Raw genomic sequence first — 16,152 nt, 5'->3', positions numbered from 1 at the left:
GACTTCTACCTAGTGACAGAGCTCCAAGAGCATTACTACTCATGTTTGGAGCTTGAGATTTCTTTTACTTGCTCTGTTCTTTGCTGATTTTCTGACTAACTTTTATAATTTTTTGAAGCTGATGTTGCTTTGATAAAATAAAAAGAAATAGCACTCCACAAGTTTGTAATTCATGAGACTAACTTTCTATTTGTATGTCTGGTAGCCTGATTTTAGCTGGTTTTATAAACAAACAAAAGTCAGTGATATTGGAGGTACCTGTCTTGTGTGGAAAAAACCCCATTTCTATCTAGACCTGTAAAAGGAGATTTGGAAGGGCAATCTTAAGGATTTTACCTTGAAAAACTGGACTACAGTTCCATCTGTTCTTTTCATGATGCCTTTTACAGTTGCTCATTGAAATTAACTGGCTATTTTGGGTGTCTCTATTTCAGACTCTCATGGAAACCCCGTGTCTTCAGAAGATCAAGTCAGTCTAGCCCAGCAGATTTCTGATGTAGTAAAGCAGCCTGCCTTTATTGCTGGAATTGGTGCAGCCTGTTGGATTATCCTTATGGTCTTCAGCATCTGGTTGTATCGCCACAGGAAGAAGCGAAATGGACTCACCAGTACTTATGCTGGTATCAGAAAAGGTGCCATATTTTGAATTTCAGTCTGCTGGCTGCTGAATGCCTGTTTGCTGTCTATTTCCTTGGTCATCAGTCTCTTGTTCTTCTAAGGCTTGAATCAGGAATTATCAGATTACTTCAATACTTTCAGGGTGGATCATGCATAACATGCTAGATCTGGCTTTTAAAGCATAAGTTTTAGCAAAATACCTAGAGTAGTCTTTCATAAAGATACTCCTACAAATGAGAAATGTAAAGATGGATTTAAGGCTGGAAGTTTCCAATATCCTTGCTATCTGACACCGTCCCATCTGAAAAGGAGCAAAGTGGATGGTATCTCATTGTCCCTCCTGTTCAGTCCTGTGCTTGCTGCTGGGAACACTAACAGTGGTGTACATTACAGCAACACTTTTGGTGTGTGTACTTGAGTTTCCTTCTGTTCTGGGGGAGTGTGGTGAAGTGGCTGTTTGCAAAATCACAACAGTCAGTCTCCTTTCCAAGACTCTCTTCATAAATGCTGTTGTGAGACCCTTCGCTGGGACTGCGTTCTGGGGCTGTCACATTGTGCATTTCCATTTGGTTGGAATGGCAGCGGTGGGGCTGACTTAAAGCATTCTTCATTTTCATGTTATTTCACGTTACTGATACCTTTTATACCACATTGTCAGCAGACATGCAGTACTTTGAAGTATACTCTGTGCCAAACAAAACTAGAATCTGTACCTGGAAGATCTTCTGGAATAAAAACCTGGATTCCTCCTGATTCAGTTATCTTTTGATTAAGCCCCGAAGTTGAATTCAATGAGCTGCACTTCATTACATCTCAGAGCAGTACCTTGTAGGCACTCTTAGAGTGAGAGCTATAAAATTTGGATCCTGCTTTTGAAGTAGTAGAGGGAGAATATTTGATATTTAGCAATCAAAAGATAGGCCTAGGCTTAAAAGGTGGACACATCTTAATGTATGAAAGGTGTCATGAGATTCCATTCTTTAGTCCTTTCAAGAATGAATGCAAGATGGGCAAGAAAAATAGGCAAATATAACACAAATGTTTTTAAACCGTAAAATGTTGCTATGCAAAAGAAGCAGTGCTAAAAATAGCAAATGAGTGAGTAGAAACATGGAAATAATTCTGGAGTGTTGCAGAGTTGAGATGTCCTCCCTGCTATTAAAGTATCGATGCTTACTGTAGACCACGGGCACAGTGGTTGTAGTGGAGTTGTAACCACTGAAATCAGGAAGGAATTCCACCTTTGATTCCTGTTCTGGCTGGATTTGTTAGGCAGGACAGACCCTCATGTAATGCTGCATTGGCTTGTGCTGTTTTGTTTTACTAATAGCATGCTACCTTTCTATGGTCCTGTCAAACTAACACCACTACGCTTTCAGCAGTACCTGTGATTAAAGCAAAAGCAATTTGTCCTTAAAAATGGTTACTTCAGTGGCATCAGCTATTGTTCTAAAAAGCTGGGATTTTTTCAGTATCTCTAAAAATGTCTTTTGTGTAAGTTGGTGGGGATTTAAAATGAAACTATACAAAAAAGTAGGGTATCGAGTATTCTTCAAGAAAAAAAAAGCTGTCCTTAGTGAAGTACAGATTGCAAAGTAGTTTGCCACTCTGCAGGGCGTCAAGTCACAACTGCAAGCTCAAACTTTCTTCAGTCTTCCATTTCTTTATTTATTTTTATATTTAGCTTCAGGCCTGACATCTGTTAAAATACTTCATTACTCCCACACATACATATTGTACCAGCAGTCTTACACACTCAGAAGAGTTTATTAATAGAAACTCTAAGAATTAAGTTGCTCTTTCGTGTGGTAGCGATAAAATTTCTTTTAGTTGAACCTCTGTTCATCTGTTCCTCAGTTCCTTAAGAAACTAAACTAGGTTTAGTGCTCAGCTCCCAGAAGAGTAACAAGACAATAGTTTGAGATTTTTTTCATGTCCTTGTGATTGCAAATTAATTTTGAGATTCTTGATTCTCTTTTTAATAGCTCGGGTTTAAATGCACCTTCTATTTTAATGAATGCTTGTTACCATGGTTCTGTATTTCTGAATGTAGCTAAATTAAACTTGACTGTGTGAAAAGGCCTAGCTCAAAGGAAATACAATGGCATTCCCAAGATGAAGAGCTGTGCTATAAATGCAGCCTGAAATGGGCACATGCTCCAAGGTTTTTCTTTCTTTGCTTAGTGTCATATCCCTACAAATAAATTGGCTTGGTAAAAGGGGGAAAAATCTACAGCGTATCCTAAATTATAACAACAAGACACTTTGCATTCCCCCTAAACATCAGAGTCATTACAGAAATTGCATTAGGAAGTTGTTCTCTTAACCAGAATCTTTTATTTCTCTATCAGGTTTGCTGACAAAATTCTCTCTCAAGGCTATTTTAGTGAATATTTTATTATTTTTCTTCCCCTTCTCTTTGCTGTCTTTAGATTGAAAAGGGCAGTGTTAGCCTTGTTCTGCCCATCAGTGGTAGGGAAACTATTCCGTCTTGTCAACAGGAGGGGGAGCATGTGCTAATAGGAAGAGCAGATGCTGGTGCTCTGTATTTGGATTAGAGACCCTATTGATCCAGGAAGGATTTATAGTAGCTGTGAGAGAGAAGATTGTCAAGCAATGTCATTGTTCCATCGTTAACCTTTTCCTCTTAAAGCCAAGGGTTGAAAGGTAGAAAGGTGTTACATCGAGGGAGATATTCTACTTTTTTTTTGGCTGATTATTTGTGAAAGAAAGATAATAACTGTTTAAGGGGCTCATCTCTGAAAACAAAAATTAAATGCTGCAGTAAATTTTAGTGCCTTTAGTACAGTGAGAGTTGGTGCCATTCTTGATTCAGAGACAGTAAAACAGCAGTGCTCTTTGTTCCTTTTTATGATTATTGTTTCCTTACTGAATACTTAAGTGTGCCTATTAGTTCAGTGTAATGAGCATTTACTTAGTGAACTGCAGATAAGATTCAATAGGACCTTGATAAGGCTTTGTTAAGGAATTTGTCATTCTGCATTCTAAAATGATTAACAGCGTGGGGGTTTTGTTTGTGCTAGGATTTTCAGAGAAAAAAATCCTTAAAATACCAAACTGAGAGGGATTTGAAAGGCTAAACCACAATCAGGTCTCCTCAGGAGCACAATGGAATATCAGGCTTTTTTTTTTTTTCAGAATAGTACCCACAGAGACAAGCTTCTTTCTGAATTGCAATTTTAATTTTACATTTATGTCAGTGTGACTGAACTAGTGGGTTAGTTATATACATTTGTTTTATGTTCAGCTGTCTGCTAGATTTATACTAATGTGGTATGTTTCCCTTTCTCTCTTCAGCTTAATAACCAGTTTGTATTTTGTTTTGATTTTTCAGTCCCGTCTTTTACCTTCACACCAACAGGTATATATTTGCACTTTTCCCCCCTTCTTTGTTACTTAAGCATGTGTTTGTGGTACTGTTTCTCTGTCTCTGACATAACCAACCAGCCCAGCTGTTCTGAAGGGTTTTTTTTTTAAACAATTCCGTTAAGGACAGCTATCATTATTTGTTCTTTAAGTAGTGTGTATTTGCTTTGTGGCTGACAAATTTTTCTATATGTGTGTACCATTTTGTGGCATATCATTTCACACCAGCATGCTGTTTGTAGCATGATCCTGTCAGCTTGTACAACCTGGGCTCCCTTTGTGCCTATTACAGTGGGGTCGTGTGGCCTCCTGCATCTGGGGATGCACAAGGTGGTTCTGATGGAGGAGGAAGAACTTAGCAGAGCCCAGATGCTGACTTGAAAGGGCTTCAGTGGGATTCTAGTTGGTGAAACATTTGCCCCTGTTCTTTCCTGTGTATCTGCATTAATCCAGTGACCTAGGAGTTGTCTGCTTTGGAGATACAGAAAATCAAAGTGTTATAGCTGTTGGATTTCTTTGCCTGCTGCCGTATTTGTGCTATGAAATTTTAACATAGTTATCCCATTCTGCTTAAACAGAGGTGCGTTTTAAATTCAGTGTGTGTTTAAAATCATCTTCTATTTATTTTTGTTTGGAAGTGTGCAAAATATAACATAATCTGAATGATAGCCCGCCAAAGTCTACGAGAGCCTTGCTGTTCTGTAGAGCTGACCTTCAGTGGGTCCCACAGTCTGGCAGCTGAGCAGCTCTTTCTCTGCAGTAGATAGAATTCAAGACATTCAGTGCCCACTGGTATATTGCATTTCTTGTAGCTACAGCCTGAGTGAACAGACAGGTTGGTTGTTCCTTCAGTGTTCAAAATCCTTTATTTTCGCAAGAGGTCTGTGAGACTTGGGGGACATGGATGTCCAGGCAGGGTAAAAACCACCTGCCCTCTCTGCACACTCAGGTTGGCAGGACATATTATCTCATAATCAGCACTGAACTAATGTGGCCTCTGTGCAGCAGCTGAGTTACATCCTTCAAGCTGGACCACAAACGTAGCAAACTCAGTCTGCCTGTGCTCATCCCCACTGACCCAATTTTACTGGGTTAGGTTCTTACCCACCTGCTTTTAACCAGTCTGAACAGTACCTGGTTTCAGAAGTCATCCTGTTATATTTGGTGGGGTTGCTTCCTGCTCAGCATGAGTCAGAGTGGTCCTTAATGTTTCTGAAAGCCTTTGAGACCCACAGTGGAGACTAGTTCAAACTCTTGTTAGTTTGCTGTTACTATAATTGGCTTAACAGAGAGCTTCTATTGCAATCTTGATTGTAGCACACAACTGAGGTTGGTAGGGTAGCTAACATATATTTTCTCAGTTGAATCCTTAACATTAAAAGAAAATATCAGAACCCCTAAAGATATGTCAGAGCTGCAAAATAAATAGCCCTGAGATTTTTAAAGAACAAACTGGGAAAAACATAAAACATGTAAAATATTTAAAAGAAAAGAGAGTCCTTTTTTTTTTAATCCACAAACTCAGTCATTTGTTCCTTTAACTTTAAATGGAACCAGATCCTCCTCTTTAGCATTACCTTTAGTAAGAGAGTTACCTGTAGGGATGTATCCTACATTTTAATCCTGTTACTGTAATCACTGCCAACATTTATCTCTCTCTTGCAGACTCTCATTTTTGGAGTTCTTCTAAACAGCAGAATTTGGCTGCTTGTTTTCAACATGTTCCTAGTTGGAAAGCACAGAATCCATCAGAATTAGCAGGGAGGAAATCTCCTTAACCCTTTACTAAATCCAGTGCATACCTGCAGAACTTAAGCACTGTTTCTTCTTGGATGTTTGCATCATAAAATCTGACTTTTCAAATATCATGCTACCTGTGAAAGATATACAATCCCTGCCAACAAACAATTGCATGTGGGCATCCACTTAGTTGATGTAGAATGTTTCTGAAATGCTAGCAAAATCATCCCTTCTGGTTTATAAAGTTTTCTTTTCACCAGACATTTTTTACCAAGATTCATACATTTAAATCTTCAGATTAGAAAGTATAATTTATAAATCCAGTTGTAATATGTTATAAAATATGGAGTTTCTGTGAACTTCTAGAGTGTACTTGTTCTCTGAGTGTAGTGCAATAACATTAAGAAAGTGAATGCATTTTTGCAGTAGCTTCAGCAGTAATGAGCCATTGTTTACATTGGAAGTAAGGTCTGTTAGAATCACGATACCTCTTTAATCTTGCCAAAATAATAAGGTAGAGCAAAGCTTTAACATCCAGCCATTCATGAAATAAATGTATGACCTAAATTCTTCCACAGAGTAACTCCACTGAAGTCAGCAGAGTTGTGTTAAGGATAAGTTCAACCTGATGTATGGCTTCCTGCTTTCTTAAGTGATACATGAGTGTGTGTGTGTGAGTGTGTGTTTTTCAGAACAGAACTGAAATATAGAACCCTGTTGGGGCCAAGCTAGCAGTTATCAAGCAACACAAGTATTGTGTATAAACTTGGTTTTGAAGTGATAGCTTGCAGAATGAGAATCAAAATTAATGCATAAAAAATGCACATTTATTGCCTTAGCTAAAATGAAACAAAGGCAAATGTAATGCTGCTATTTCCAAGAGTCTTATGATTTTAAAATTATTTCCTTTTTTCACCTTTAACTATTTCAGTAACATATCAGAGAGGAGGAGAGGCCGTGAGCAGTGGAGGCAGGTAATTATGTCCTTTATTCTTCAAGGTATAAATCGTGTGCAACTAAATGTAAGGATGCCAGGAGTACAACTATCCTTGTAAGTCATGGCAGAATAATCCCTTGCAAAGATGTGTTTTAGTTTATTATCTTAATTTATATATTTTAGCCGTATATTTTTCTGTTTGCAAGGAGGGTATATGGTTTGAATTTTTAGGTTGCTTCCAAAAAATTGCTCGAAATATTTTCAGCTTTGTTAACCTGTAAAAACTGCATCTCAAAACATGACCAGCAGAGGGAGCGCTTTAACTTTGAAATAAAGACCTGGCTTACTACCTGATTAAGGGAGTAAAAGTAATTAAGTTGTGGAATTTATGAAGATTAAGAAATATAGCTGGTTCAGAAATACTACAAAGAAAGAAAATGTGTATTGGAAAAAAATTGCTGAAGACATAAACAGCTTGTAAGGGGACATTTTTTAAGAGAAAATCTTGCTATGAATGCAAAGCAGTTAAAGTGTTACTTAGAAGAGATGGAAACAGGTAGGTTTTAAATTTAAAGCCCTCCACTTTGAGAACCTGGCCAATTCCAGACTGAGGATTTGGCTAAAACATGTTCCCTGGGTTTACATTATTACTTAATGAATGGCAATGGACAATACAGTAATTTACATTTCCTTCATAGAGGTGGAACTTTCTTCAGGAAAAAAATAAAGATTTTAGCAAAAAGGCAGTGGTGCTTTAGTAGCACACCATTTTTTTTTCTAGGTCACATTCCAATGTGCCTTTTTATAAGCATCTCAGTTAAAGATTTGGCATGATGCTGAAATAAATGCTCAAATCTTGGAAATCAGCTGGGCAACCCATTCCTGGTATCAGTTCCTGTTTCACAAGTGACATCTTGCGATTCCTAATTTGCAAGACTGTGCCAAAATTTGGTAATTGTGAAGATTAGGCATAAAATAAAACAGTCCCAGGTGAGGCTACTCCGCTCTTGCAATTGCAGATATCTCTGGTCCAGCACTGTGTGCTGCTGTGTTGTTGTGGCCATAAAAGCATGGAGGGAAACCTCTAGAACAGTTCCCATGTGATTTTTTAGTGGACAAATCTGTAAATCACTGGGCTGCTGCCTTCACTCCAGGATAGTGAGAAAATAAGAGAGAACAGAGATGAACCCTCTTTTTCCCTGGCAAGGTTGTTCAAAACGATACACAGTTAACAGCCTTTGTGTTCTTTGTGCCACTGTGCTTTCTTGCTCTTCCCATAGCACAGGCTAGACAAAGCACACTCAGGCTCTGAGGACAGAAATGAACCCAGTCTACATCATATTACAGTCATTTTGGTAGTGCTGGAGAGGCAGCATCAATTCTACTGTCCCAGTTTTCAGCAGCAGTGCCATAATCCAGCAGTGTAGTTGTAATTCAAGGTGCTGACATCTCTGCTGGTTTTGTTAATTTGCATATGTAGCATTTACAACATGTATGGTGTACCTTATTTTGTAGAATATGAAACACACTTCCTCATTGAAAAAAAAAAGTTATTTTTGCATATGAAACCTTCCTCTGATTTCCAAACTTAAGGTTTTGATTTCCTTACTTTATATATGCAGTGTTTTGGAAAGGTTTAGCATTTTTGCCAAGTGCAGTTTCTGAGCATGTTAAAGCGTTTTTCAGAATTCAAAATGTCACAGTGATATATCTCAACATAATCCCCACTTCTGTGATGTTGAAAAGAGACCCATTTCTGTAGCAATCCCTTTTCGAGACAGGATTTGAGTAATGGTGATTGTGGTGGATTGACTCCAGCCAACATCTAGGCACTCACACAGACACTTGCTCAGTCCACTCCTACCTCAGACCCAGAACAGTAATTCAGGGATTTGAGAAATTTGCTGCCAAAGTTAAAGATCTTTGGAAATTTTACTGTCAAATCATCACCAGGCTATGGAGCTGTAAATCAAGCATCTCTTGCCTACTTTTCTGCCTAAATGGCTTCAATTAGTAGAATCCTCATCTACTTGTGTACCTCACCAAATTTTTTACATGACAGCAGATGTGAATGCAAAGTGAACAAAGGGTCTTTAACTCTCTATCCAAACATCCACATCTTTTAAAGTGCTGAAATACTCTGGAATGCTTCTGTCTCCTCCAAAAACCTTGAGGTTTATTATATTGTTAGAGCAGAGTTGTAGGGAAGAAAGAGGGTATTTCAGATCAGCTGGCCTGCTCACACGCCTGCCTAGCCACATATTTATTTCAGATTTTTTTAAAAAGTACTTTTCTGTATGTGCATTGTCTGGTTTGTAAGCCTGACAGCAAGTCAAGCCTCATCACTGCCTATGTTAAATTGTCAGATGACATATGCAGTACAGAAATATATATACACACATATATGTATAAATCTTTTAAATGTCATTCTAAGACTATGACTTAAGCCTGCAGCACTGACAGACTCTATCCCCCACAACTCACTGCATGCAGCTTATATTCTGAACTTGCTGTTTAAGAGGATTAGCATATTTTATTTTTGAAGATCATCACATCTAAAATTATGGAAGTTAGTTTCTGCACTAATTCAAATGGAAAGTGGCCTGTTGAATCCTGTAAGAAATTGTTTTTATTTATATATATACATACATATGTATATGTATATATATGACAGTAGCTAAAATTATCTATTTATAAAAACACCTTAGTTATCAAAGCAATTTAAAATTGTATCGGGATGTCATTTATGTGGAACTGTAACATCCACTGCACTGTTAGTGTGGAAACTTCAGAGTCAACAAAGATTCTATAGAACATTCATCAGAGAGTGTCTTTCACACACAAGAAACATTCAGCAATGTGGAAAACAGGGAATGCTGTTTCTTTCTGCTTTATTCCAAGTGCAGGCAATATGCAGCATTCATATCTGAATATTTTTAAACTGTTAAGTATGCCCAGTTACTTTAAAGTTTCTCAGAAGCTGCTGCTGTTCCACTCACATAAAGATTAGTTGAGTGGCCTACTCATTAACAAGGGTGTATCACCTACTAAGTATAGTTAATGAGATCCAAATGCTCTCAACCATGGAGGTTTCTGTTATCTTCTGTTCCCTTTGATCTACTACAGTAGTACTATCTGATGGTGAGGAGAATTTGGCTGCATAAATCAAGAATTTGAGACTATTCACAGCCAAATTTGGCTCTTACTTATGCATATCCATCCTGCTTTCATGGGTAAATTTTTTTGTTTGTTTGACTTGCCAGTTACCTCTTTTTAACCTTTCTTAAAGGGTGAAGGGTCAGGAAAATAAACATACAATATTCTAAGAAAAAATAGAAATAAAACCAAAGTAACAGGTAAAGGTTGGACACCAATATATATGTGTAGGTTAGCAAAATGAACAGATGCTGTCCTTGGCTGTTCCCTTTAGTGTTTTAGCAAGGACCAGGTTATATAGGAGACTGGAAACTGTTAAATAATTGATTCAAGCTGCATTTTCCAATGCTCAAGCCTTTAGATACACGATATTATTTTGCAATATCTAATTTTTTGAGAAGAGTGTAACTGCAATGTGAAAATGCTTTTTGTTTAATTTCTGAAATGACCTTGCTTTGTTTTTAAAGGCCAGGACTCCTAAACATCAGTGAACCAGCCACTCAGCCATGGCTAGCAGATACTTGGCCTAACACAGGGAACAATCACAATGACTGCTCCATCAACTGCTGCACCTCTGGCAATGGAAACAGTGATAGCAACCTTACAACGTACAGTCGACCAGGTTAGATATGTTTCTACCTTGCTAAGGAATCTTCTTTCCAGAGTGTATGATTCTAGTAGCTGAAAAAGTGTACAGATTTGCTTGGAATTTTATTTCCAATGAATTTAGACTTAGTACAGTTTCTCCTCTCTGCCATGATCCCGCTTTTGGTCCCTTCTTGCATTCTTTTTCAGTCCCCTTTGGATAGCTGTAGCAAGCTTTAGGCTGAAGGATTCCCTGCAAAGTCCAATGCTACCCAAAATCACACTGAATTGATGTGTATCAGCTGCTGAGAAGGGCAGATAAGGTCATTTTTAGGTTGTTCTGTACATCTTTGTTGATTGGATGGAGAAGGGGAAGTACTGAAATGACACTAATGAAATTTTCCGTATGGTTTGGGTGTGATAGGAAGAAAGAAAAAAAACATTGCTACAGCACTTGCAGCAAAATCAGTCTATTTTGGCACATTCAAAACTTCCCTTGGAGTGCCATTCTGTACAAAAATGGACAGCTGGTGTTCTGGTTAGGGTGTGTGGATAAATAAGTTAACTTGGCACCCTAAAAGCAATTACAAAATGTTAGGCTAAGTGGTAATTCCTGGGAACTTGGGCAGGACTCAGAGTGCTCCTGAAGAAAACCTCGTGAGTTCCATGAGAACACACTTGGAGAATTATATCTTGAAGTGCTGATTGTTGCAATTTTTTTTAAACAGATCTTAGATTCATTTTGTTTTAACTCAGTTTGTGTTACTGGTGAGGAATGAAATGAGTTTTTTCCACTACCACCATCTCTAGCTGGTTTTTGCTCATAGTATCTCCCAGCATTTCAGAGAGGGAGTATAGTTGCCTGTAGTGAAAGTTGCATAAGTGCAAAGCAGCATTAGCTTCTGTAATTAATGTGGAACCAGCTATAATGGTTGGTAGTTCATGGATGGTGGTACTGGTACTTCATCTCCTTCAATAATGCTGTCTGGCAGTGACCAGTGCCAAGTTCTTCAGATGAGAGATTTTGACATTAGAGCCTTGGATCTGGCTCTGCCTGAGGATATCACATCCACAACTACCTATGTAAAAAGATCTCTGATACAGGGATACTTTACTGTGGTGAGGACAAATATAGCAAGTTCTAGTAACTGAAACTTAGCAAATTCAGAAAAGAAAAAGAATGCACATTTTTGAGAGTTGCAAACTATTATAACATCGTGTAATGAATTGCAGTGGATTCTTCCCCATTTTGGCTTTCATGTTAAGCTTCGTTGTGTTGCAAAGGGAATCCTTTCTTTCAAGTAGAACTTCTGAGCCTGGGGGTCAGACAATATGTTCATAATGGTCTCTTCTGTTCTGGAAAATGTTTTTAGTTCCGTCAGCTTGGGCTTGGTTTGTGCTCTGAAGCAGCAGCGATGGATATCCCCTCTGTAGCTGTGAATATGCTAAGGAGCTAATTGCTTTTAAGTATAGCACTGTCTTCCAAGTCTACAGTATGGGAACAGATTGTTCCAAAAGTTAATGTTATAAAAAAATGTAACAGAATAAATTTTCTGTTATATAGGTAAATCAGTTTTAAGTATGTTATATGAGGAATTCTAATGTGTCTGCGTAAAAGAATGTACCTACTGCATATCCTGTATTGATTATATTGCCTTACAAACAAATGGGATGTAGCTGTAAACGGAAGGAGGTAAAAATACATAAGTGACTCTGCAAGGATATTGTAGAATATAATGAAGAGTATGCAGGATATATAATTGTCCAATTTAATACAATAGACTTGGAAAGGAGAAAGACTATCATGGTTTCAGTAGGTGAGAGAAAAAACAGAAATGAAAACATTTAAACAGTAGAAATCAAGGAGTTGAAGACTGTGAAGCAATAAATAACAGAAGCAATAAATATCTCACATAAGAAAGAAAAATGTATCAAAATAAAGAAAAATATATCAAACCAGAAAAACCTTCAAGAAAACACAGGTTGGAGGGCATGAAATCTGCAGTGATAAGCCCTCTGTGACATGTTCCTTAGTCACAGAAAATATGGATCAGTGGTTTTCTTCCTCAAGTAGTATATTATTTCTCTTTTTCAAGAAATATTTCTCATAAATATGTATGTATTAGGGAATATTTTTGAAATGGTACTTCCTCTATGTTTACCATTACGCTAAATGAAATAATTAGTAAAGTCTTGAATTCTGTGCATAGTTGTACTTGTCATCATCTGCAGGAAATTCATTGTGGCTGCAGGTAATGGACTTCAGGCTTTGAATCTAATTCATTAGCATAAATACCACAATCTTTTAAAAGAGAAAAACTATATTCCTGGTGAGAGTTATGTAATTATTGATGCATTAATCAAGTGGCAAAGGAGAATTTTCACTTAAGGATCAATGAATGCTAGTTTCACTAAGCCTTCTAACTGCTGACCAGCAGACTGTTTTGCTCCATTCAGTATTCTCCCAGTGGACTGGATGTGGAGAGGACAGAAATGTGTGGACCAGCTGTCACGCAGAGGCAACAGAACGTGGAAAGGCAGGGACACAGTTTCACGCAGTAGTGGCCAGAGCATCAGCACACGTCTAATTTACTCTCTGCAATAAGTGGTGATCTCATGATGCAGTAACTCTCAGAAGAATGAATTCATGCTGTCTATATGTTATGTCTTAAGCATACAGGACAATGATATTACTATGATATAACATATTTTGCAATATCTGAAGCAACTAAAAATTAGCAAAAATTCCAGATTGCTTTCCTGTTTTATTTGTTTCAAATCAAATACAAGACTGTACAAGGAAACAATGATCAAATAAAGACTTGCTACTGGGTACTGAGTTACCTTTTGCATTGTACTGTTTTTCTTTAGTTCTGTTATGTGTAATCATTTTTCACTCTGTTTTATCAAAATCTGTTGTATCTCTATTTCTTATCACAAATGCAAGAACATCTAAATGCTGTTGAGGTGACATGAGATGACTATTATATTTAGTTATTCCCATTATTAAGTTTTGGTTAATTTTTTCTTGCAGTGCAAATTGTTTTGATCACAGTTATTAATTGAATATCTATGCTTTGAGAATAATGTCTAAAAAAGTGCATATTTATATGGCCACTTAGAGAAAGCCCAGCAAGGTAAGTAATTGTAGATGCAACTCAGAAGGTCTGAATTTCAATGAAACAGAACAGCAAAGCCTACTTTTGGAGCAGTAGTTTATAAGGTAAATAATATTCTGTAAATTATTTAGTTAATGACAGTATCTCTGCTTCAGTATTTCTGCTTCATGGATGCAAGCCATATAGTTATACACTAAAAAAAAAAAAAGGGGATTTCATTGAAAGTACAGTGTAAGCGAACACAATGACCTTTTCTTTTTTCTCTCCTCTGTGGTTAGCCGATTGTATAGCAAATTACAACAATCAGCTGGACAACAAGCAGACAAACCTGATGTTGCCTGAGTCAACTGTATATGGGGACGTGGACCTCAGCAACAAAATGAATGAGATGAAAACCTTCAATAGTCCCAATCTAAAGGACGGAAGATTTGTCAGCCAGCCTGGGCAGCCAACTCCTTATGCCACCACTCAACTCATCCAGTCAAATATCAGCAATAATGTTAACAATGGCAGCGGGGATACGAATGAGAAACACTGGAAACCCTCTGTTCAACAAAAGCAAGAGGTTCCACCCATACAGTACAACATTATGGAGCAAAACAAATTAAATAAAGGTGAAGAGCTTTTAGCTTGTTTCTCCTCTTTAGGCATCAGAGGAGCTTTGACCTTCTGGTGCTGGGAGTCTAAAGCTTTCAGGTTCAGCAATTACAGGCTTCTATGGTGCTTTTAGACTTCTGCCTCTTTAGATTTAGAAATCCACAGCTAACAGTGTCAGAAGTTAATTAGCACCACAATAACCTTCAGATATTGAATTTATTGAAAAAAATAGCAAGCTGTATCTTTAGAGAAGAGTTAAATAAAATACATTTCCTATGGATATGAGATTAATTTAAATTTAATAGTAGTTAAGGGATTGGTTAGGACAGAGGCTAGATATTTTATTCATAAGGCAGATGCATGGTAGTCACATTATACTCTACCTTAAATTTTAAATAGGTCAACCCACTCTTCCCAGTTGTGGATGGAGACTAATTAAATCTACATGTTCATGTAAACGAATGAAATTTTGCATATCAAACTCTGCAAAATTGTATTGTGTTGTACACTGGGGACACAAATGGAGTGATCCAATTCATTTTAGACTTGTTCCTAGCAAGCCTTCCATTCTCATATTGAGAGGCAATGCTACCGCACACACAGTTGTGGAAACTAAATTCCTGTGTTACCCTGACTGAAGTCTGTGGATCCAGAAGCTAAAAATAAATTGATTTCAGTGTTAACGGGAAACATCAGAATGTGCTTTTGTGTCCTTGAGGGCATGTTTCTTTAATATACTGTGTGGGAGTTGAAAGAAATAGGTATGTGATTTCTTGCTAGTCCTCCAGGCTACCATGCAACCTCTTTTAATAACCTGATTTGCAAAACAGTATCCCTAGGAACTGGACCCTTTCTAACTTGGAACTTTTTGCATGGATTGTTGTAACTCAAGTGATCACCCAGTGATAAGTGATCCAGTAAAAAGAAATGTTTCATTACAGGAATGTCAATTTCTCTACTGGACCCCTCTGCTCACAGACGAGTTTAAAGGGCAATACAAAGTGTGACACCTTCCCTTGACATAAACATGCCAAAAGAAAATTCAGGGAGTTTGGCTCCTTACTAGAGGTTGAAAGCTGTATTTTTTGTAATTGTTTTCTTTCATGAACTGTGTATTATGTGTCTGCTTGGGAATTAAAACACGTTTGATTTTTATGCGCTGGAAGACCCTGCATCTTTCAAACTGTGTATATTACAGCTGCATATTCTCTAGCATATTGTAGCGTGGAAAGGCCCCCTTAAAGCATTGTCTGCTGATAGTTATATATACATATTTCAGAGTGCTGATTTACTGTTTATCCTCTGTGTAAACATATGTGGTATGTAGGGCTTCAGCGTGGTCTGTGGAATGCAACAAAGCCGAGAAACAATTACAGAATACACTCTGGTGTGGAATTTATCATTTTGCTCTTTTTCCCATGCTTATATTATCACAAACATTTCTGCAGCAGATGGGGACTGACTTCTTAGTTTTGTTTATTTTTGTTTTGATTTGCTTTTTTATGAGTCAGTATTCTGATCTTGGTTTTCTCATTTTCTGAGTCAAAGCCATCTTGCTGCTGATTATACCTATAGCTTTTGTGATGGGAAAGAACCGTTTTAATGAGTTACATGCTGTGCCTCATTGTCACTACTGTATATCCAGTGATTCTGTTTGTGATGCAGTTTATTTGCTGTATGAAGAGTAACTCAGTTCCTTTCTGTTCTCTGTAAATAATAATTCCTCTTTAGCATGATAGTATTGTTCTGTCAGATGAGTATTTTACTTCTGATAAAGTTTTACAGATCTAGTTGCCAAATTTAGATTTTAAAGTAGTATGTATCTATCAAGTGCTTTGGAACTGAAGAAGAAAGTTATGGTAACAGCCATTAGCAAAAAGGGCGCTGCCTGTAGAACCTGCACGATCCAGTGTAAATAGAAATCTTGGAGCCAGCACGCCTGAAACAAAGATCTCTTCTGTTGTAAAACAAATTCAGTGGAGCTGCATTGTTGCTCTAGCAGATCATTCAGAC

At 37.5% G+C, this 16,152-nt stretch overlaps 1 protein-coding gene across 2 annotated transcripts in view; it reads left to right on the top strand.

Moving 5' to 3' along the window:
- ROBO1 (roundabout guidance receptor 1) overlaps nucleotides 1-16,152 on the top strand; it is a 310,605-nt gene that overhangs the window by 272,228 nt on the left and 22,225 nt on the right. Inside the window, exons 17-21 of one of the 2 annotated variants that reach the window (XM_071563457.1) lie at nucleotides 435-632; nucleotides 3,974-4,000; nucleotides 6,677-6,719; nucleotides 10,306-10,460; nucleotides 13,821-14,156. In XM_071563457.1, the coding sequence (XP_071419558.1) occupies nucleotides 435-632; nucleotides 3,974-4,000; nucleotides 6,677-6,719; nucleotides 10,306-10,460; nucleotides 13,821-14,156 (759 nt within the window). The remainder of the gene's footprint in view (nucleotides 1-434; nucleotides 633-3,973; nucleotides 4,001-6,676; nucleotides 6,720-10,305; nucleotides 10,461-13,820; nucleotides 14,157-16,152) is intronic. The other variant, XM_071563468.1, reaches the window with a different exon arrangement.

Source organism: Pithys albifrons, chromosome 1 (genome assembly GCF_047495875.1).
Source record: "Pithys albifrons albifrons isolate INPA30051 chromosome 1, PitAlb_v1, whole genome shotgun sequence".
Taxonomy (NCBI): domain Eukaryota; kingdom Metazoa; phylum Chordata; class Aves; order Passeriformes; family Thamnophilidae; genus Pithys; species Pithys albifrons.
The sequence above is the reverse complement of the archived record's forward strand: the minus strand, read 5'-3'. Positions and strand labels throughout refer to the sequence as shown.